The sequence below is a fragment of the Mastigoproctus giganteus genome, chromosome 6, assembly GCF_048544385.1.
Source record: "Mastigoproctus giganteus isolate SK-2022 chromosome 6, ASM4854438v1, whole genome shotgun sequence".
Taxonomy (NCBI): Eukaryota; Metazoa; Arthropoda; class Arachnida; order Uropygi; family Thelyphonidae; genus Mastigoproctus; species Mastigoproctus giganteus.
In genome coordinates this window covers 63,814,995-63,830,675 of record NC_143580.1, presented here as the reverse complement: position 1 = coordinate 63,830,675, position 15,681 = coordinate 63,814,995, and the positions used below count along the sequence as shown (strand labels likewise).

The 15,681-nt window shown below is 37.7% G+C and overlaps 1 protein-coding gene across 3 annotated transcripts in view; it reads right to left on the bottom strand.

Moving 5' to 3' along the window:
• Asap (ArfGAP domain of ASAP) overlaps window positions 1–15,681 on the bottom strand; it is a 673,774-nt gene that overhangs the window by 373,588 nt on the left and 284,505 nt on the right. For all 3 annotated transcript variants that reach the window (XM_090375988.1, XM_090375990.1, XM_090375989.1), the window contains exon 17: window positions 133–215. In XM_090375988.1, the coding sequence (XP_090232114.1) occupies window positions 133–215 (83 nt within the window). The remainder of the gene's footprint in view (window positions 1–132; window positions 216–15,681) is intronic.

Below are 15,681 nucleotides of genomic sequence, written 5' to 3'. Positions count from 1 at the left end.
ATAATTTCTTCTGTTTTCTTTAAGAACAAAATTCTTATTAAGAATTAAGAAATTTTCAATGCATATTAGAATAAACAATTTGTAGTGTTAATTAAAAAATTTTTTAAAGGGCATTTATATAAGATTACTTACATAGAACTAGAAGGTGTAAGCTTTTCACTTAATGTTGCTTCCATTACATCGTTAAAACCTACATTAGTCATCATTCTAGCTAACTAAAAAAAAAAAAAAAAAGGTGTAATAAGTAAATATTCATTCTGAATATATTTTTAAATTATAAAAATTAATGAAATAAAAGAGCTAATCTCAAAAATAACAGTAATGCTAAATTTTTTTCTGAGGCCAAAAATATAACTTTTAAACAGAAACTATAGAAGAGAAAAGTGCTTTTAATCACTAGACATTTGTCTTAAGACTTCAGGGATGATAAAAAAAAAAAGTGGCAGTTATGTTTTACTGAAACAAAATAGAAAGTCCTACACCAGAGGAATAGCAATTTCCAAATAACTTATACACTTTGTGGGGTTGAATTAAAAACAGTAGAAGGATAAAGGGATTTGGGAATTATGATATGGTTGTAATACATGAAGCTATCTAAGTAGTGTAAACATGGCGAGAAAGGCCTATGGTGTCTAATTAACGATTTATCAAACATTTGCTTGTAGATATAGGAATATCATAATCACACTGCATAAGACAATTTTAAGACTGCACCTGGAATACTGTGTTCAAGTATGGAGATCACGTGTAAAGAAAGATATTGAGTTTCTTGAAAGGATCTAAAGACGGACAATGTGCCTGGGTGAGATTAGCAAAGAGACATTCATATGATGAATGTCTGTTACCAAACTCCGAGTTTTGTAACTAGGCACTATAGAGGAGACCAAATTGAGGTGTATATGACTCTGAGAGGAGAAAGTAAAATGAATCAGGATGAAATTTTCACTATTATAAATGAATCGAAAACTATGGGCCATAAATTCAAATTATAATTGAAAGGTTTAAACTGGATTGCAGGAGTTTCCTTTTAGGCAGTGAGTTTTTAATTATTGGAATAAGTTGCTCCATGGGTAGGTGAGATTGACAGCTAGGAGAGATTCAAAAGTTAACTGCATATGTGAGGAGAGGAACAGTCAAATCATTATTATTATTATTATTTTTTTTGGCTGGTGCAGCAAAAGCCTTTGGCTTCCTTGCACTATATGACTAATACTAATAAACACTGTTGGTATAAGAAGTGTTTTGGGCTACTACCCATGGTTTATCAAGTGTCTGCAACTAGTACCTGTTACTTGCAAGTGTTCTAAGAGAAGTTTGTCCAAGGTCAACATGAAAAACATGACTACATCTCTACTAAGGCCAAGTAATTCAGTTTGGCATGCACCGATACCATGGTCCAGCAATACACACATTACAGTTGACTGCGGTTTGAGCCCACATACTAAATACGGTTAATGATTCCATTAACTGTCAAAACAATTAGTTCTGAACTCTTCAGATCTAGTGGTCATGCTGGAGTATAAACAGGATAATTTTATGCAGAGTAAGGGGAGTAAAGGATGACTAAAATTAAAACTAATCTACTTTGGAGGGCATACAGAATGACTTAACTACTGTATGAGAATGATAATCATCTTGTATGCATATCCTCTGGACGAGGAGAAGTTTAATACTGGTTATCCTGAATATATATGCATATGATTGTGTGCATAAACACACACACTATATGGCCAAAATTAATCAGATACCTGCAGGTTTCAAAGAACTTCTTATTGATACAATATTTAATAATATGTTTGCCAATCTTTGGACTTAATTATACACTGTATCCTCATCAGCAGGACACAGTGTATAATTGTACACTGCATTCACAGGTAGTTTAATTCCTTCTTGTCAAAAAAAACACAACAGGATGAAAAACTTTATTTTTTGCATTTTCACTTCGTTCAACAAACTTAAAAAAAAAAGCATGGCAAAAATTATCTTGCAAAGTACTACTAGTTACCTCTGAGTAAATAGAAATGTTTTAGAGTGAGAGTGAAAAATGTGGGGTGCAGCTATGGCCAATAATCGTTATTCAAGACAATTTCCTGGTTTCAACCACTGAAAATCCACAAAACACTGGCTGTAATGTTTAGCTTCCTCTAATCTTTTATGATATTCATGAATCTTCTCATGTAATTTAACACAGTGAATTGTTAAATTAGATGAGATTTCAATCCTCATTATTTCAATCCTCTCTTGATGATTTCAACAGAAATTAGATAAGGCTTAATGGTCAACAGATCTTTGATAGTTTGTGCACTTGTTAGATATAAAAATTGCAGCCTTCCAAGATACAAAAACATATCCAAATGTAAGGCAAAAATAAACATATTACACAAATGGGACTCAATTAATGTGACCAACTGCTTTTGTAAAGCTTCATGTACACCTGTTTGACAAGTGTGCAGGAAGGTATTTGGTTACTCCTATCAGTTAGTAGCATTTCTTTTTTTAATTCTTAGACATTAAAACAAGGCACGATCAATAAGTTTGGGGACTGAATTAATATTTAGAAATGACGAAGATCACTGATACCATATACACCAACTCCAATGCTTCTGCAACTTTTGGAAACATTCCTCATAAGCTTCTTTTGGAAACATTCCTCATAAGCTTCTTTTGGAATAATAGCTGCTAAGTCATGTTCTGAATAATTTCCTCAGTTATTGCAAGCCTGATATTTTGAGGGGACTTCAAGCTTGGAAAATAAATAAAATAAAAAAAATCTGTGGGAGCTGAATACAGTAAGTATTGGCATATTCTTTTTTTTTTTTATATTGGCATTAACAGCCCCCAGTGTGTGTGTTCATGGGACAATTTGCATGTTGTCCAGATTGAGAAACCCAGCATAACTTATGCCCTCCAGCTGAGATGGTGGAGGGAGTAAGGGCTTGGCCAAATTGAGTTACATTCCCAAATATTGTATTAAAATTGCCTGAAATGTTCCATAAGAAATATCAATTTTGCTAGCAAATTTGTAGATAGTTAAATGTTGGTCACTCTTGGCTAAATCATGAACACAAGCAACTGTATCACTGATTTTTGCAGCTGAATGGCAGCAGGAATGAGGATAATATTCTCAAATGTGACCCTTATTCTTGAAATCATTCAGTTCAAAAGCAACCTTCTTTAAATTTTGAAAACCATTAAAAAGTCTTTAAATGACATACAGATTCTTCTCTGAAAGCTGTTATTAACATTTCATGGGTTTCTGTTGCACTTTTCCCTAACTGAAACAAAATTTGATGCAAATTCACAGCTCAGTAAAATCGCTCATTTTAAAAGGTGACAAAGCACACACAAAACACTTTCTATTTAATATGCATCAATTCAAACTGAATGCAGATAAACAAGTTATTCATGTAATGTTAAATGAGTCAGTGAACATGTTGCAACAAATTGCAACTTGCTATGATGCTACAATTTCAATATATAGGAGGGCATGAAATTTTTGATTATACCTCATACTGAAAACAAAAATCAACAGAAAACAATTTATCCGTCTGAAATACATAATTAATTGTGAGTTGTATATGATAAATTCTGACCATTATGACAGTTGTGAAAATGATAATAACCATAAAAATGGGAAGCCTCATATCAGCTAAAAGTACTTTGAAATGCCATGAAAAACAACACATATAACAAATCTTTTCTGTCATGATTGTAAAACTGTTTGGCTCACTTGGCCTGTTAGTTTCATACTTCTTTCCCTCGAAAAAATATTTTGATTTCTTGATTACTGCTTACTCTAAAAATAACAAGAATTACGCCATTTAAAATAGATTTTAGCCTTGCTTTACTGTTTGTTCATAGTTGAAGCAACAAGAAACCTTCATGAACACCTGTTTGGCAGCCTGGCAGCACAACGATGAGCAATATTAACACTGTGCATGGTCTGCTTGCTGCAAGGTAGTGCACGACTCATCCACATCTTTCCTAAAATAGAATCTCTGAGCATTTATGTAATATTCAAGGAAGTAACCTAACCACAACTGCTTGATAATAATGGAGTAATCACTGCTTTGTCTCTACTGGCAGAGTTGTTATATATCATGACAGAACCCAATGAGTTGTACACAGCAAAATTTTACCACTGTTATCATATTATTAAATATTCTCTGGTGTTGAACATTTTTTCTCAGTTAGTTTCAGATATTAATGCACAGCTACAAAAAACATGCACATCACTGCTTTCGGCCTTAGAACATGCACATTCTTAATATTCTTCAACATTTAAGTAAAATCTTTGATAAAAGAAATTCTTTGTCTGTATGTCTGGGTATTAGTTTCTGTCTAAAATGGAAATATCTGACATGAAAGTAGTAGTTTTTGTAATGGCTATATGATGTAATTATGATCACGCAGTGATGGGGTTTTTTTTTTTTTTTTTTGTTTGTTTACTGCATGTAGTACGGTGAAGGAATGATAAAAGCTGTTGCTTATTTAGAGGTGACATAAAAAGATATAAGAAGAAAATAACCAACCTGTCCGAATTCCGAACAGGTCAAATTATTGGTGCATGTTTAGCAGGGGCATTGGTGACTAAAATTGCTGATTTGTTTAATAGTAGTAGTAGTAGTAGTGGCATCCAGAGCAACTGTATCAAAAGTGATGTCTGCATTCACCAAGTTAGACAAACAAAACCTGACAGGAAAAATTGTGGTGGAAAATTGAAGTTAACTGAAAGGGATTACTGGACACTGAAAATGGTTGTAGCCCAAAAACATATAACTAGTGCCTCAAAAACAAATACAGAATTTAATGTAGGTCTCAGCAATTCAGTTTCTAGCAAATTGGTTCAGTGAGACATTCATAAAAATTAAATATATGGTAGAGCCGCTATTGCCAAGCCACTCATTACTGATTGTGATGCTAAAAAGAAGATACAATGGTGTAAAGAGTAAACAAAAAAAAAAAAAAAACACTTGATTAATGGAAATATATTTTCAGAGGAATCATCATTCACTTTTCCAACAGGCGCCTCCGTAGCCAGGTGGAAAGGAGCAGCAGTGTGTAGCACACGCTTCTTGATTAGACCGGGGTTCGAGGCCGTCACCACCAAATACGGAGGATGCGGAAAGGTCAGGGAATGTCCACCAGATATCCCGGAGCAATATGGCCTTAGTTGCTAATGCTCCTAAAAACCAAATAACAAACAAACAAACTTTTCCAACATCAGGGCGAGTTAATGTTCCACAAACGCCAAAGGAAGTGCATCAACCTGACTATCTTGTACCAACAGACAAAAATGGAGAAGGATCACCAGTGGTTTGGGCAGCAATACCTTGGTATTCTTTAAGTCCTATCATCACTTTGAACAGGTAAGTTACTGCCACTGATTACCGTGAATTCAGAGTGATCAGGTTCATCTCATGGTGGTAACATTGTTTTCCAAAGACGATGCCAGGTGTGTCCAATCTTGATTTGAGATGCATGAAACTGAGGCTACACACGTCCCATGGTCTACAAAAGTTACAGATTTAAATATTATTGAGTGAAGGTGCACAATATTTGGAGAGAAAAGTGAGATTTTCTCCACCTTAACACTCGAGCTCAAAATGCTCCTCCACGAAGAATGGTAAAATATTATTATTACTGCTAGTAGTAGTGATATATTGTCCAAGTAAGCAAGCTTATAAAGAAACAACGAAAAAAAAAAAAAAAAACCACCTTCCCACATCACCTGTCCATCCCAGCCAATAATTTGTCTAGTTCTTCCTGAATTTATTCAAACTACTCATTTCCACAACAACAACAACAACAATAGACAAAGGCTGTTTGTTCCAGTGATCAAACACCCATTGGCTAAAGGCAAACTGCTGTATATCTATCCTGAAACTATTTTAACTCAATTTGAATTCATGCCTCCTCATGTGGTCTCAGCAAGAAGAATATTGCCATCAGCATTGAGCTTGCTTAATTCAATTCAAAATCTTAAACATAACAATCAGATTAACTTGTAGGTGCCTAGTCTCCAGATGCTACAATTTGAAGTGAAAGTTTCTTGCTAAAACCACCCTTTCATTCCCTCCACCAATCTCATTGCCCTTCTCTGCACCTGTTCCAATAAATCTACATTCTTCCTAAAATGAGGCCTCCAGACCTGTATGCAGTACCAAAGATGCAGCCTAACTACTACTTTTTATAATGGGATAATCAACTCCTTATCAGTGCTGTTGTTGTGGTTGGGATTTAGGAGCATCGGCAACTAAGGCCATGTTGTTCCACGTATATTGTCTATAAATTGCATGTGTTCTGAAGTTGATTTTCTGTTGGCTGGACAAAAAACCCCGAGTTTGCAGGAGAAAAAACCAATCTACCCTTGCCTGAGACTAACAGCCATGTGAAAAAGACCCATAAAAATTCTTCCCATTATCAACGGGATTTGAACTCAGGTCTTTTCTGTCCCGTGTGGGGAGGATGGGAATTCTACGAACTGTGTAACCCATGAGAGCCCTTATCAGTGCCAGCAAAGTTCTATTGTATCACCAAAAAAAACCTCATGAACTGTTTTTAAAGCCTATCTGCACTGCTCAGAGAACTTCATATTTGACTGCACAATTACCCACAATGTCTTTTTCATTTTCCACTGCCTTGAGTGTAGAACCACAGAGTTAGTATGTTAATCTGTGATTACTGCTACTCATGTGCAATACCTCGCATTTGTCAACTTCAAACTTCAACTGCTGATTCTCAGCCCATCGGATTAATTTTTCATTTTTATAAATATTGTTGCTGTAGCTTACCTTGATTACTGTCATTAAGCATGATGCCATCCTTTGAAACATCTGAAAACTTAGACATTACGCCTTCATAAATATCATAAATAAATACAGAACACAACAATGGGTCCAGCACTGAAACCTGGGGGATTCCACTAATAACATTAGTCCCCAAAGAGTCATGCTCACTGATAACCAGTCTGTCTTCTCACACTCAACCATCCTTTTATCCAGAGTAGTAACTTGTCTTTAATGCCACTGTGCTTCAATCTGTACAGCAGTCTTTTATGTGCAACAGAATCAAAAGCTTTCCTGAATTCCAAGTACAGTCAGTCCTCGTATAACAAGTGTTTACATTACATGAATTCGATCATACTCGATTTATAAATAGGGGAACGATATCTTATATAACACGAACCGAATTCGCTTATGCACGATTCGCCTTTGTGTTTACAAGAAATGGCAGTCGAACACGGAATCACCCCAACTGAACCCAACACAATAGGAATGAAGAGAAGATTCTGAAAATGTATTTATGTGTCTTATATCAGTGAAGGGGAAACACATTTCACCATAATAAGGTAAAAACCAACACAATTCCAGCTATCGGTATAATCGCAAATGCAATTAGATCGAGTTTACTACCAGTTTATAACAGATTCCACTAGCAGAAACGCAACTGGAAATTGTTTTTATTGTTTTATGGTAGTAACACCCAGAAATGTGCTTCAGTAAAATGTGAGGTGTTAATAGTGTATCTCTGCCTTTACGGTGTTGTTTATTCTGTTGCTACACGTGCGAAGCTTTGTTTATGTGTATCAAGCGTGCCTCCTCGTTTTGTAATTGTGCTTTAATCCCTAAAAATGAGTAAAATACTTAAAAGGTGTGAAAAGGAAGCGTCCTGGTGAAGACACTGCAGATTCAGAGAGAAAAAAAAAAAAGCAATATCGATAAACAGAGCCGGACTGGGTCAAAAATTCTTATCCGGGAAAATTTATAGTGGCCTCATACTACGGTTTATGGCCAAAATCACACCAGCCTCCGGCCCACCGGGGTTTCCCCGGTAAGGCTTATGGCCAGTCCGCCACTATCGATAGAGAAAAAATATGGAACTGTGAAACACTTTGAGCAAAATGAAAGACCATGTGATATTGCACGTGCTACAGACCTAAATGAGGCAACGCCGAGAATTACAAAGAATGCAGAGAAAATAAAAACAACTTTCATAGCACGAACAACTCAAAGTTTAACTAAAATCCATTAGATTAAGGCACAAATTTAAAATCAAATTTTAAAATCAAACGAAAAACAAGTTTGCTTACGAGAGAAGCAAAAGCATTAGCAATATTTTATTACGTAATAGTCGTAATAAAATACTTACGTATTTTATTACGATTATTTATTGTGTTTGGTAATGTTTTGGTTACAAATGTGTGTTCAAATCTTGTGTGGCTGGCCCTAACCCTATTTTTCCCATAGGGCCTGTTGTTTATATTGCACGATTTTGCATTGCACGAGGGTTTTTAGGAACACAACTATCATGCTATACGAGGACTGACTGCATATGGTATCAAAATTATTTTTTGCATCCAGTTCCTTTGTTATTGCATCATAGTATCCACTCAGATTGGTCAGACAAGATCACCACTTAAAAAATCCATGCTGTGAATGCAGTATAATTGCATTCATATCTAGATAATCTTCTTTAACCAGATTTTTTTTTTTTTTTTTTGATTTGGTAGTTGTTGGCGCATCGGCTTCTGTGGCCATATTGCACCTCCCAAGGTTTTTGCAGTACTTTGATCCAAGCCCGAGGCGGGAATCGAACCCGCGACCTTTGGGTTGCCGGGGCAGGTACTTTACCCACTCGGCTAGCCCGGTCGGCTTCTTTAACCAGAGACTCCATTATTTACTCTGGAACAGAAGTTATGCTAACAGGTCTACAATTTACTCATGCCACCTTCTGATTCCCCTCTTTGTGAACTGGGGATACAGTCACACTTCTCCAGTTCCACAGGGACCTGCTCTGAATCTCATAATTATGGCTAAGGGTTTGCTTACCTCCTTTGCTGCCTCGCTTAATATAAACAAATAGATCCCATCCATCTCGCTGATATCATCTTTTAAGGGCACAAAAGGTGATATAGTTGTACACGTTGGCACTAATGATATCAAGAGTAGGAGACCAGCAGAATTACTTAACAAGTACAGGTCACTGTTGAAATAAAGCCGTGAATTAGGGTTGAATTTGAAAGTGTCTGCAATTCTGCCCAGACACGATAGGAGGGAGTATATGATGAGAGCCCTGTCGATCAATTCGGGCCTGGAAAGACTGTGCAAGGCTCAAGGGGTAGAATTTTTTTCAGCCTGGTCTGTACTTGTTAACAGGAGAGACTGCTTCAACAGGGATAGTATACACTTAAATAAAAAGGGTGCGAGAATATTTGCTAATGCTATCAAGGGAGTGTTAGGTGGGTCAGAAAATTGATTGGGGGGATACAAGGACTAATAGATTAACAGTAGCCACTGGCAGAGGTGAAAGTGATTCATGCACTGCTTCTACTGGAATGAGCTGCAGCCTGGAAAATAAGATGCAGGATATTTCAGAGACTGCTGGGAATCATTGGGGTACAAGTAAACACATGGGTTGTGTTAGGGTAGCTAAGAAAAAGAACAGGTGCATGTATACTTGCGTGTACACCAATGCTAGGAGTTTAGTAAATAAATTTGATGAATTTGAGAAATTGCTCAAAACATCAAAGGCAGATATTGTTGGGATTTCAGAGATGTGGTGTCACACAGATATAAGGAATGCAGAACTGTAATTTGGGGAGTACAATGTCTAAAGAAAGGATAGACAGGATAGGAAGGGAGGAGGGGTTATGCTATTAGTTAAGAAACACATAAAATCCAAGGAAGTAAAGCCAGTCGACATCGTTGGACAGTGCAGTGTCGAGTCAGTTTGGTGTGACATAAGCATTGGGAGATCAAAATTGAGAGTAGGAGTGTGCTATAGGCCTAATGGCTCTCTGATGAGTATAATAAGAAACTGTATAGAGAAATAGTGGGCCAGAAAATCAGAGAGTCTTATAATGGGGGATTTTAATTTCCCAGAGATTGACTGGAATTTGTGGGTTGGTCACTCACACACTAGCAAGGCTTTTGTGGATTTATTGGATGATTGTTTTCTACATCAGCATGTTAGGGAGGCAACTAGAGGAAGTAATACTTTTGATCTGATTATCAGTAGTGATTCTTCATGCATTAAGAATCTGCAGGTAAATGAACCACTAGGTGGCAGTGATCACAGTGTGCTGAAGTGGAATTTGCTCAAAGAGGTAACTACCATTAGAGGTAAAGGGAAGGGTTATTGCTTTCGTAAAGGCGACTACGATCGACAGAGATAGTATTTAAATTCTACACAGTGGGACCAACGGTTGATGTTACCAACAGCAAATTCAAAATGGGAAGCATTCAAAGAACTTATCTTGGAAGCTACTAGGCTTTACATACCAACTAAGAAATACTGTTCAAGGTTTAGGCCTAAGTGGATGTCAGATGAACTAATGAGACATATGGCAGAGAAGAAAAATGCATACAAATTGATCTGTAACCAAGTTACAAAGGAGGTTATGCAGGCGAAGGCAGATTACGAGAAATCTTTGGCAAGGGATGCAAAGAAAAACAGCAAAGAGTTCTTTACTTATGTAAACTCTAGAAGGAAGGGGATGAATCAGATTGGTCCACCTGATATCGACGGGTCAACCTTTGATGATCCTGCTCAGGTAGCTAACAAACTAAATGAATATTTTGCATCGACATTCACACATGAGGAGTTATTCAGCAAGGGGAATGCCAGAGGTGTATTCAACTCTGGCAGTAAGCTAGAGAATCTTGTAATAACTGAGAGTAAAGTGGAGGAGAAATTGTTGAATATAAATACAAGAAAAGCACCTGGGGTGGATGGGATCTATCCAGTTATATTAAAGGAGGCAGCAAAGGAAGTAAGCAAACCCTTAGCCATAATTATGAGAGCTTCCTTGGACTCAGAGGAAGTACCCATGTACTGGAGATGTGCAAATGTGTCCCCAATTCACAAAGGAGGATCAAAGGGCGACACAAGTAATTATACACCTGTTAGTTTAACTTCTGTTCCCGGAAAATTAATGGAGGCACTGGTTAAAGAAGCACTGCATGATCATCTAGAAAAGACTTCAGTTACAGCTCGGACACAGCATGGTTTTGTTAAGGGGAAGTCTTGCCTGACCAATTTGATTGGATACTATGATGCAGTCAAAAAAGAACTGGATGCAGGGAATAACTTTGATATTATATACTTGGATCTTAGAAAGGCTTTTGATACTGTTGCACATGGAAGACTGCTGCACAAATTGGTGCAGTGTGGCATTGGAGGCAAATTGCTGCTATGGATAAAGGGTGGTTGAGGGGGAGAAGACAGAGAGTGGAAATCAATGGACACTGCTCATCGTGGACTAATGTTATTAGTGGAGTCCCTCAGGGTTCAGTATTGGGTCCATTATCGTTTTCTGTATTTATAAATGATATTGATGATGGTATATCAAGCTTAACGTCCAAGTTTACAGACGATACGAAGGTTGGCAGGGTTGTCAAGGACACTACTGCACTATGCTACTGCAACAGGATCTGGAAAGGTTGAGCAGTTGGGCTGAGAGGTGGCAAATGAACTTTAACATTGACAAATGTAAAGTACTACATATGGGAAACAGCAACCCCAGAGCAACGTATCAACTCTGTGGTACGACACTGACGGTTGTAGAGAATGAAAGGGACCTGGAGGTGGTTGTGCAGGCAGATATGAAGTTTTCTGAGCAGTGCAGACGGGTGCAAGAGTAGCTCATGGTGTATTGTCGATGATATATAGGAATTTTTCTAGCAGGGATAATGTGATTATTCCCTTGTATAAGGCAATGGTCAGGCCACACCTAGAGTACTGTATACAGGTCTGGAGGCCTCATTTCAAGAAGGATGTAGAGATGCTGGAACGAGTACAGAGAAGGGCAACAAGATTGGTGAATGGAACAAAGCGGTGCTCTTACGAAGAAAGGCTTAAGTTTTGCAAATTACAGTGTCTGGAGACTAGGCACCAGCGAGGTGATCTGATAGAGGTGTATAAAGCCTTGAATGGTTTGAGCATGCTGAATGCTGATGGGATTCTTCCTCTTGCTCAGAATAATCACCTGAGAGGGCATAAATTCAAATTGAGGAAAGACAGATGTAGGATAGATGTGAGGAAATTTGCCTTTAGCCAGCAGGTGGTTGGTTGGTGGAACAGACTTCCATCCCTTGTCGTGGAGGTTGATAGCCTGAATAAGTTTAAGGCTCAGTGGACAAGTATTTCGAACGAACAGAGGGGTGAAGTGGAAGTGGTTATTTTTTATTTATTTGTTTATTTTTTTTTGGCTGATGCTGCATAAGCTTGCTTTCTTGCATCAAATGCCTCTACTAATGCTAATGTTAATCTCAGGTGCCTTTTTATATTAAGCTTCAAAATTTCTTTTCCCTCAATTATCGCAAAATCATTTAGTTCCCTGTTAGATTCTGATAAATTTCTGGCATCCCACCCGCAAAGAACTCCTCATGCATAAATTCAGATGGAAAATATTTATTCAGTTTGTCAGCAAAATGAGCAGGATCATCAATACTTAAACTATCTACATTAATTGGACCAATATGATTTAACCCCTTCCTTCTATTTAATATAAGTAAAGAAGTTTTTGCTGCTTTTCTTTGCATTCTTTGTCAAAGATGTCTCACAATATGCCTTATCTTGCCTAGCCTCCTTTGCGATTTGATTACAGACTAGTTTTATCTATCACAGATTTCTCTCTCTCACCCGATAATTTATATGCATCCCATGAATTTTTCTTCTCTACCACAAGTTTCATCAGTTCATCTGACATCCATTTAGGTCTAAAGCTGGAATGGTATTTCTTATTTGGTATGAGAAGCCTAGTAGCTTCTACGATTACTTCCTTAAATGATTCCCATTTATAATTTGCTGTTGGTAACATCATCAGATGGTCCCCCCTGTATAAAATTTAAAAATTGTCTGAGACCACTGTAGTCACCCTTAGAAAAGAAAAAGCCCTTCCCTTACCCTTGATTGTAGTTATGTCTTTAATTAAATTCCACATCAGCACACTGGGATCACTGCCACCCAGAGTGTCTTTTACCTGCAGTGTTTTAATGCATAAAGAATTACTGCTGATAATCAAATCAAGAATATTTCTTCCTCTTGTTGCCTCTCTAACAGCTGCTATAGAGAACATTCATCCAATAAATTCAGAGTGAGCGACCAACTCACAAGTTCGAGTCAATATATGGAAAGTTAAAATCCTCCTTTACAAGACATTTTGATTTAATGGATCACTCTATTTTGCTTTAAGGCTGTTTGTTATACTCATCACTGTCACCAGGCATATAACATACTCCTAGTTTAATTTTTGTTTTCCCAGAGCTTAGGTCAGACCAAATTCTTTCAACATTGCACTGGCACACATGTTGACTGGATGCACTGCCTTAGATTTAATATGCTTCTTAACTAAGAGAATAACAGTTTTCCCCCCTCCTCTTCTCTCTGTCCTAAATGCAGTCCTCTGGTGATGCCTAGAACTTTCTATTGACCAACAGTGATGCCTGCAGTTGCAGTTTTGGTTGGCACCAACGGTCCTAACTGGGAATGGCCTGAGATCAAGGCACTTTTAGCTTGATTTGGTGCACTCAGACCTGTGTTCCTGCAGGGAGCCAGAAACTGGCTTTCACATCATGTTAGCATAACCCTGTTATATGGATCAGAGAGCAAGACTAGAGTGAGAGATGTTTGCAGTCCAAGAACCCATTTTGGTGGAGTTGTTGACAACAAGGGCATGTTCAGCAGGTTTGCTGAATATGTCTACCAAATTTTTAATTGACAAGTTCTTGTTGCTTGATAAGACATGAGTTACAATCACCACCTCACGGTGATGATGGTAACTCATGGTGGGGGCATGATGGCCTGTCCCTGCAGGGAGGCCAAACGGTTGTTATAAGCTCTTTAATCACTTTTTTTATTTGAACTGACCATGGGGGTTCTCTGTGTTAACTGTTTCATAACTATTTTAGTTTTTGGTTGAAAGGCGTTATGACACAGATGAGAACTAGTGGCATATGGGCAAAAGCCTGGGTGACGACTAGGATGGTTTCGCATTCAAATGACAAATGGCAAAATGTCCTAAATGCAAAAAACACTGTAGATGGCCAAATGGCTTGTATTTGGGAGGAAACAGTTGGCAATGTTCTTGATGCCCTGTTTCCAGTAAATAACATAACCCTCAATGAAGAACAGACAAAAATTACCAATACTAAAATTACTGACTACTACAACACTGAATCCGGGCCACCTTTCACATCTGAAGAATTAACAATAGCAGTAAACAAGACTGAAAACAATGAGTGTCTAGGAAAGGAACTAGCAAAAGACAACTCTGATAATCTCTACAGTTATAGAATAACTGTCTGCGGAAAAGAATATTTCCCCTGTTTGGAACAGGAAAATATTAAATGCTGACCCCTGGAAAAACTGATTCTGAAAAACTGAGACATCTGACTGATCCCAAATCTTACAGACTCAGCTTTTATTACCACTTCTGGGCAAACTCATGGAAAGAATGATGCTATCCCACCTTATACTCACTATCTGAGTCAGTGTTTTACCCAGGACCTACTGATTGGGTGCACTGCCCGGTGAATTTAACTGACCATCCGGTTAAAATTTAAGCGATTCTCACAGTACTGTATGGTACTGCTCACTGATCTCAATCAATATTAATAATACTGCGAAGTATTACACTTCCCCACCCGGCTACTTCATAATGCCACCCGGCTGGAAAAATTTTCTGGGGAGAACACTGAGAGTCAATATCAATCTGATTAACAATATGGATTTAAACCAGGAAAATCAAGAGGATGCGATGAACAATTTAATGAACAGAGCTACTACCACCCAGGAAACTTATTTACTTGCAATGTGTATAGACTTTGCAAATGATGCAAAGTCTATACATGCATTATGATGGCCCAGCATACTTAAGCAACTTTACCAGGCTGGTACCCACTAAACCTATACAAATGTTTGCGAAATTACCTCAGTGATAGGCAGGTTTCAGTTAAGACCAAATACCAATGCATGACTATAAAGGTGAAACAAAAGTGCCTCCTAAGTTCAGTGCTGGGTCCCTGCTTCTGGAACTTGGTGCTGAATGAATTCCTGGAGATGGATACTGGCCCAGTCGACAAGCTCACCTTTGCTGATAAGCTTGTTCTTCTTAAGGCAAACACTAGAGATGTTCTGGAGCAACATACTAACTCTGCATTAAATATCCTATAGGAATGAGCAAATACCCATAAACTCCATATATCTAATACCAAAACCAAATCAATACTGCTTAAAGATAAACTAAATAGATGCCACATATCAAAATCACAGGGGAAAACAATAGCCTTAGTTATCAAGATCAAATAACATTTTACCAGGAACCAACCTTTCACCCCATCTCATGTACGTTTCCAAAAAAGTGCAGAAAAGTGACCATCTCTAAAGTTATTGTATAGCATTAGCATGGGCACACGATGCAAGAAAGCAAGCTCGTATAGCATCAGCCAAAAAAAACACACACACACACACCCTTCTCATTTCACCCATCCACTCACCCCAAATATTTCTCTAGTTCTGGCTTGAATCTGTTTAAGGTATCAACATCTACGACAGATCGAAGTTTGTTCCAGCAATCAACCATCCGCTGGCTAAAGGCAAACTTCTGCACATCTATCCTACAACTATCTTTCCTTAATTTGAATTTACGCCCTCTTAGGTGATTATTCTGAGCAAGCA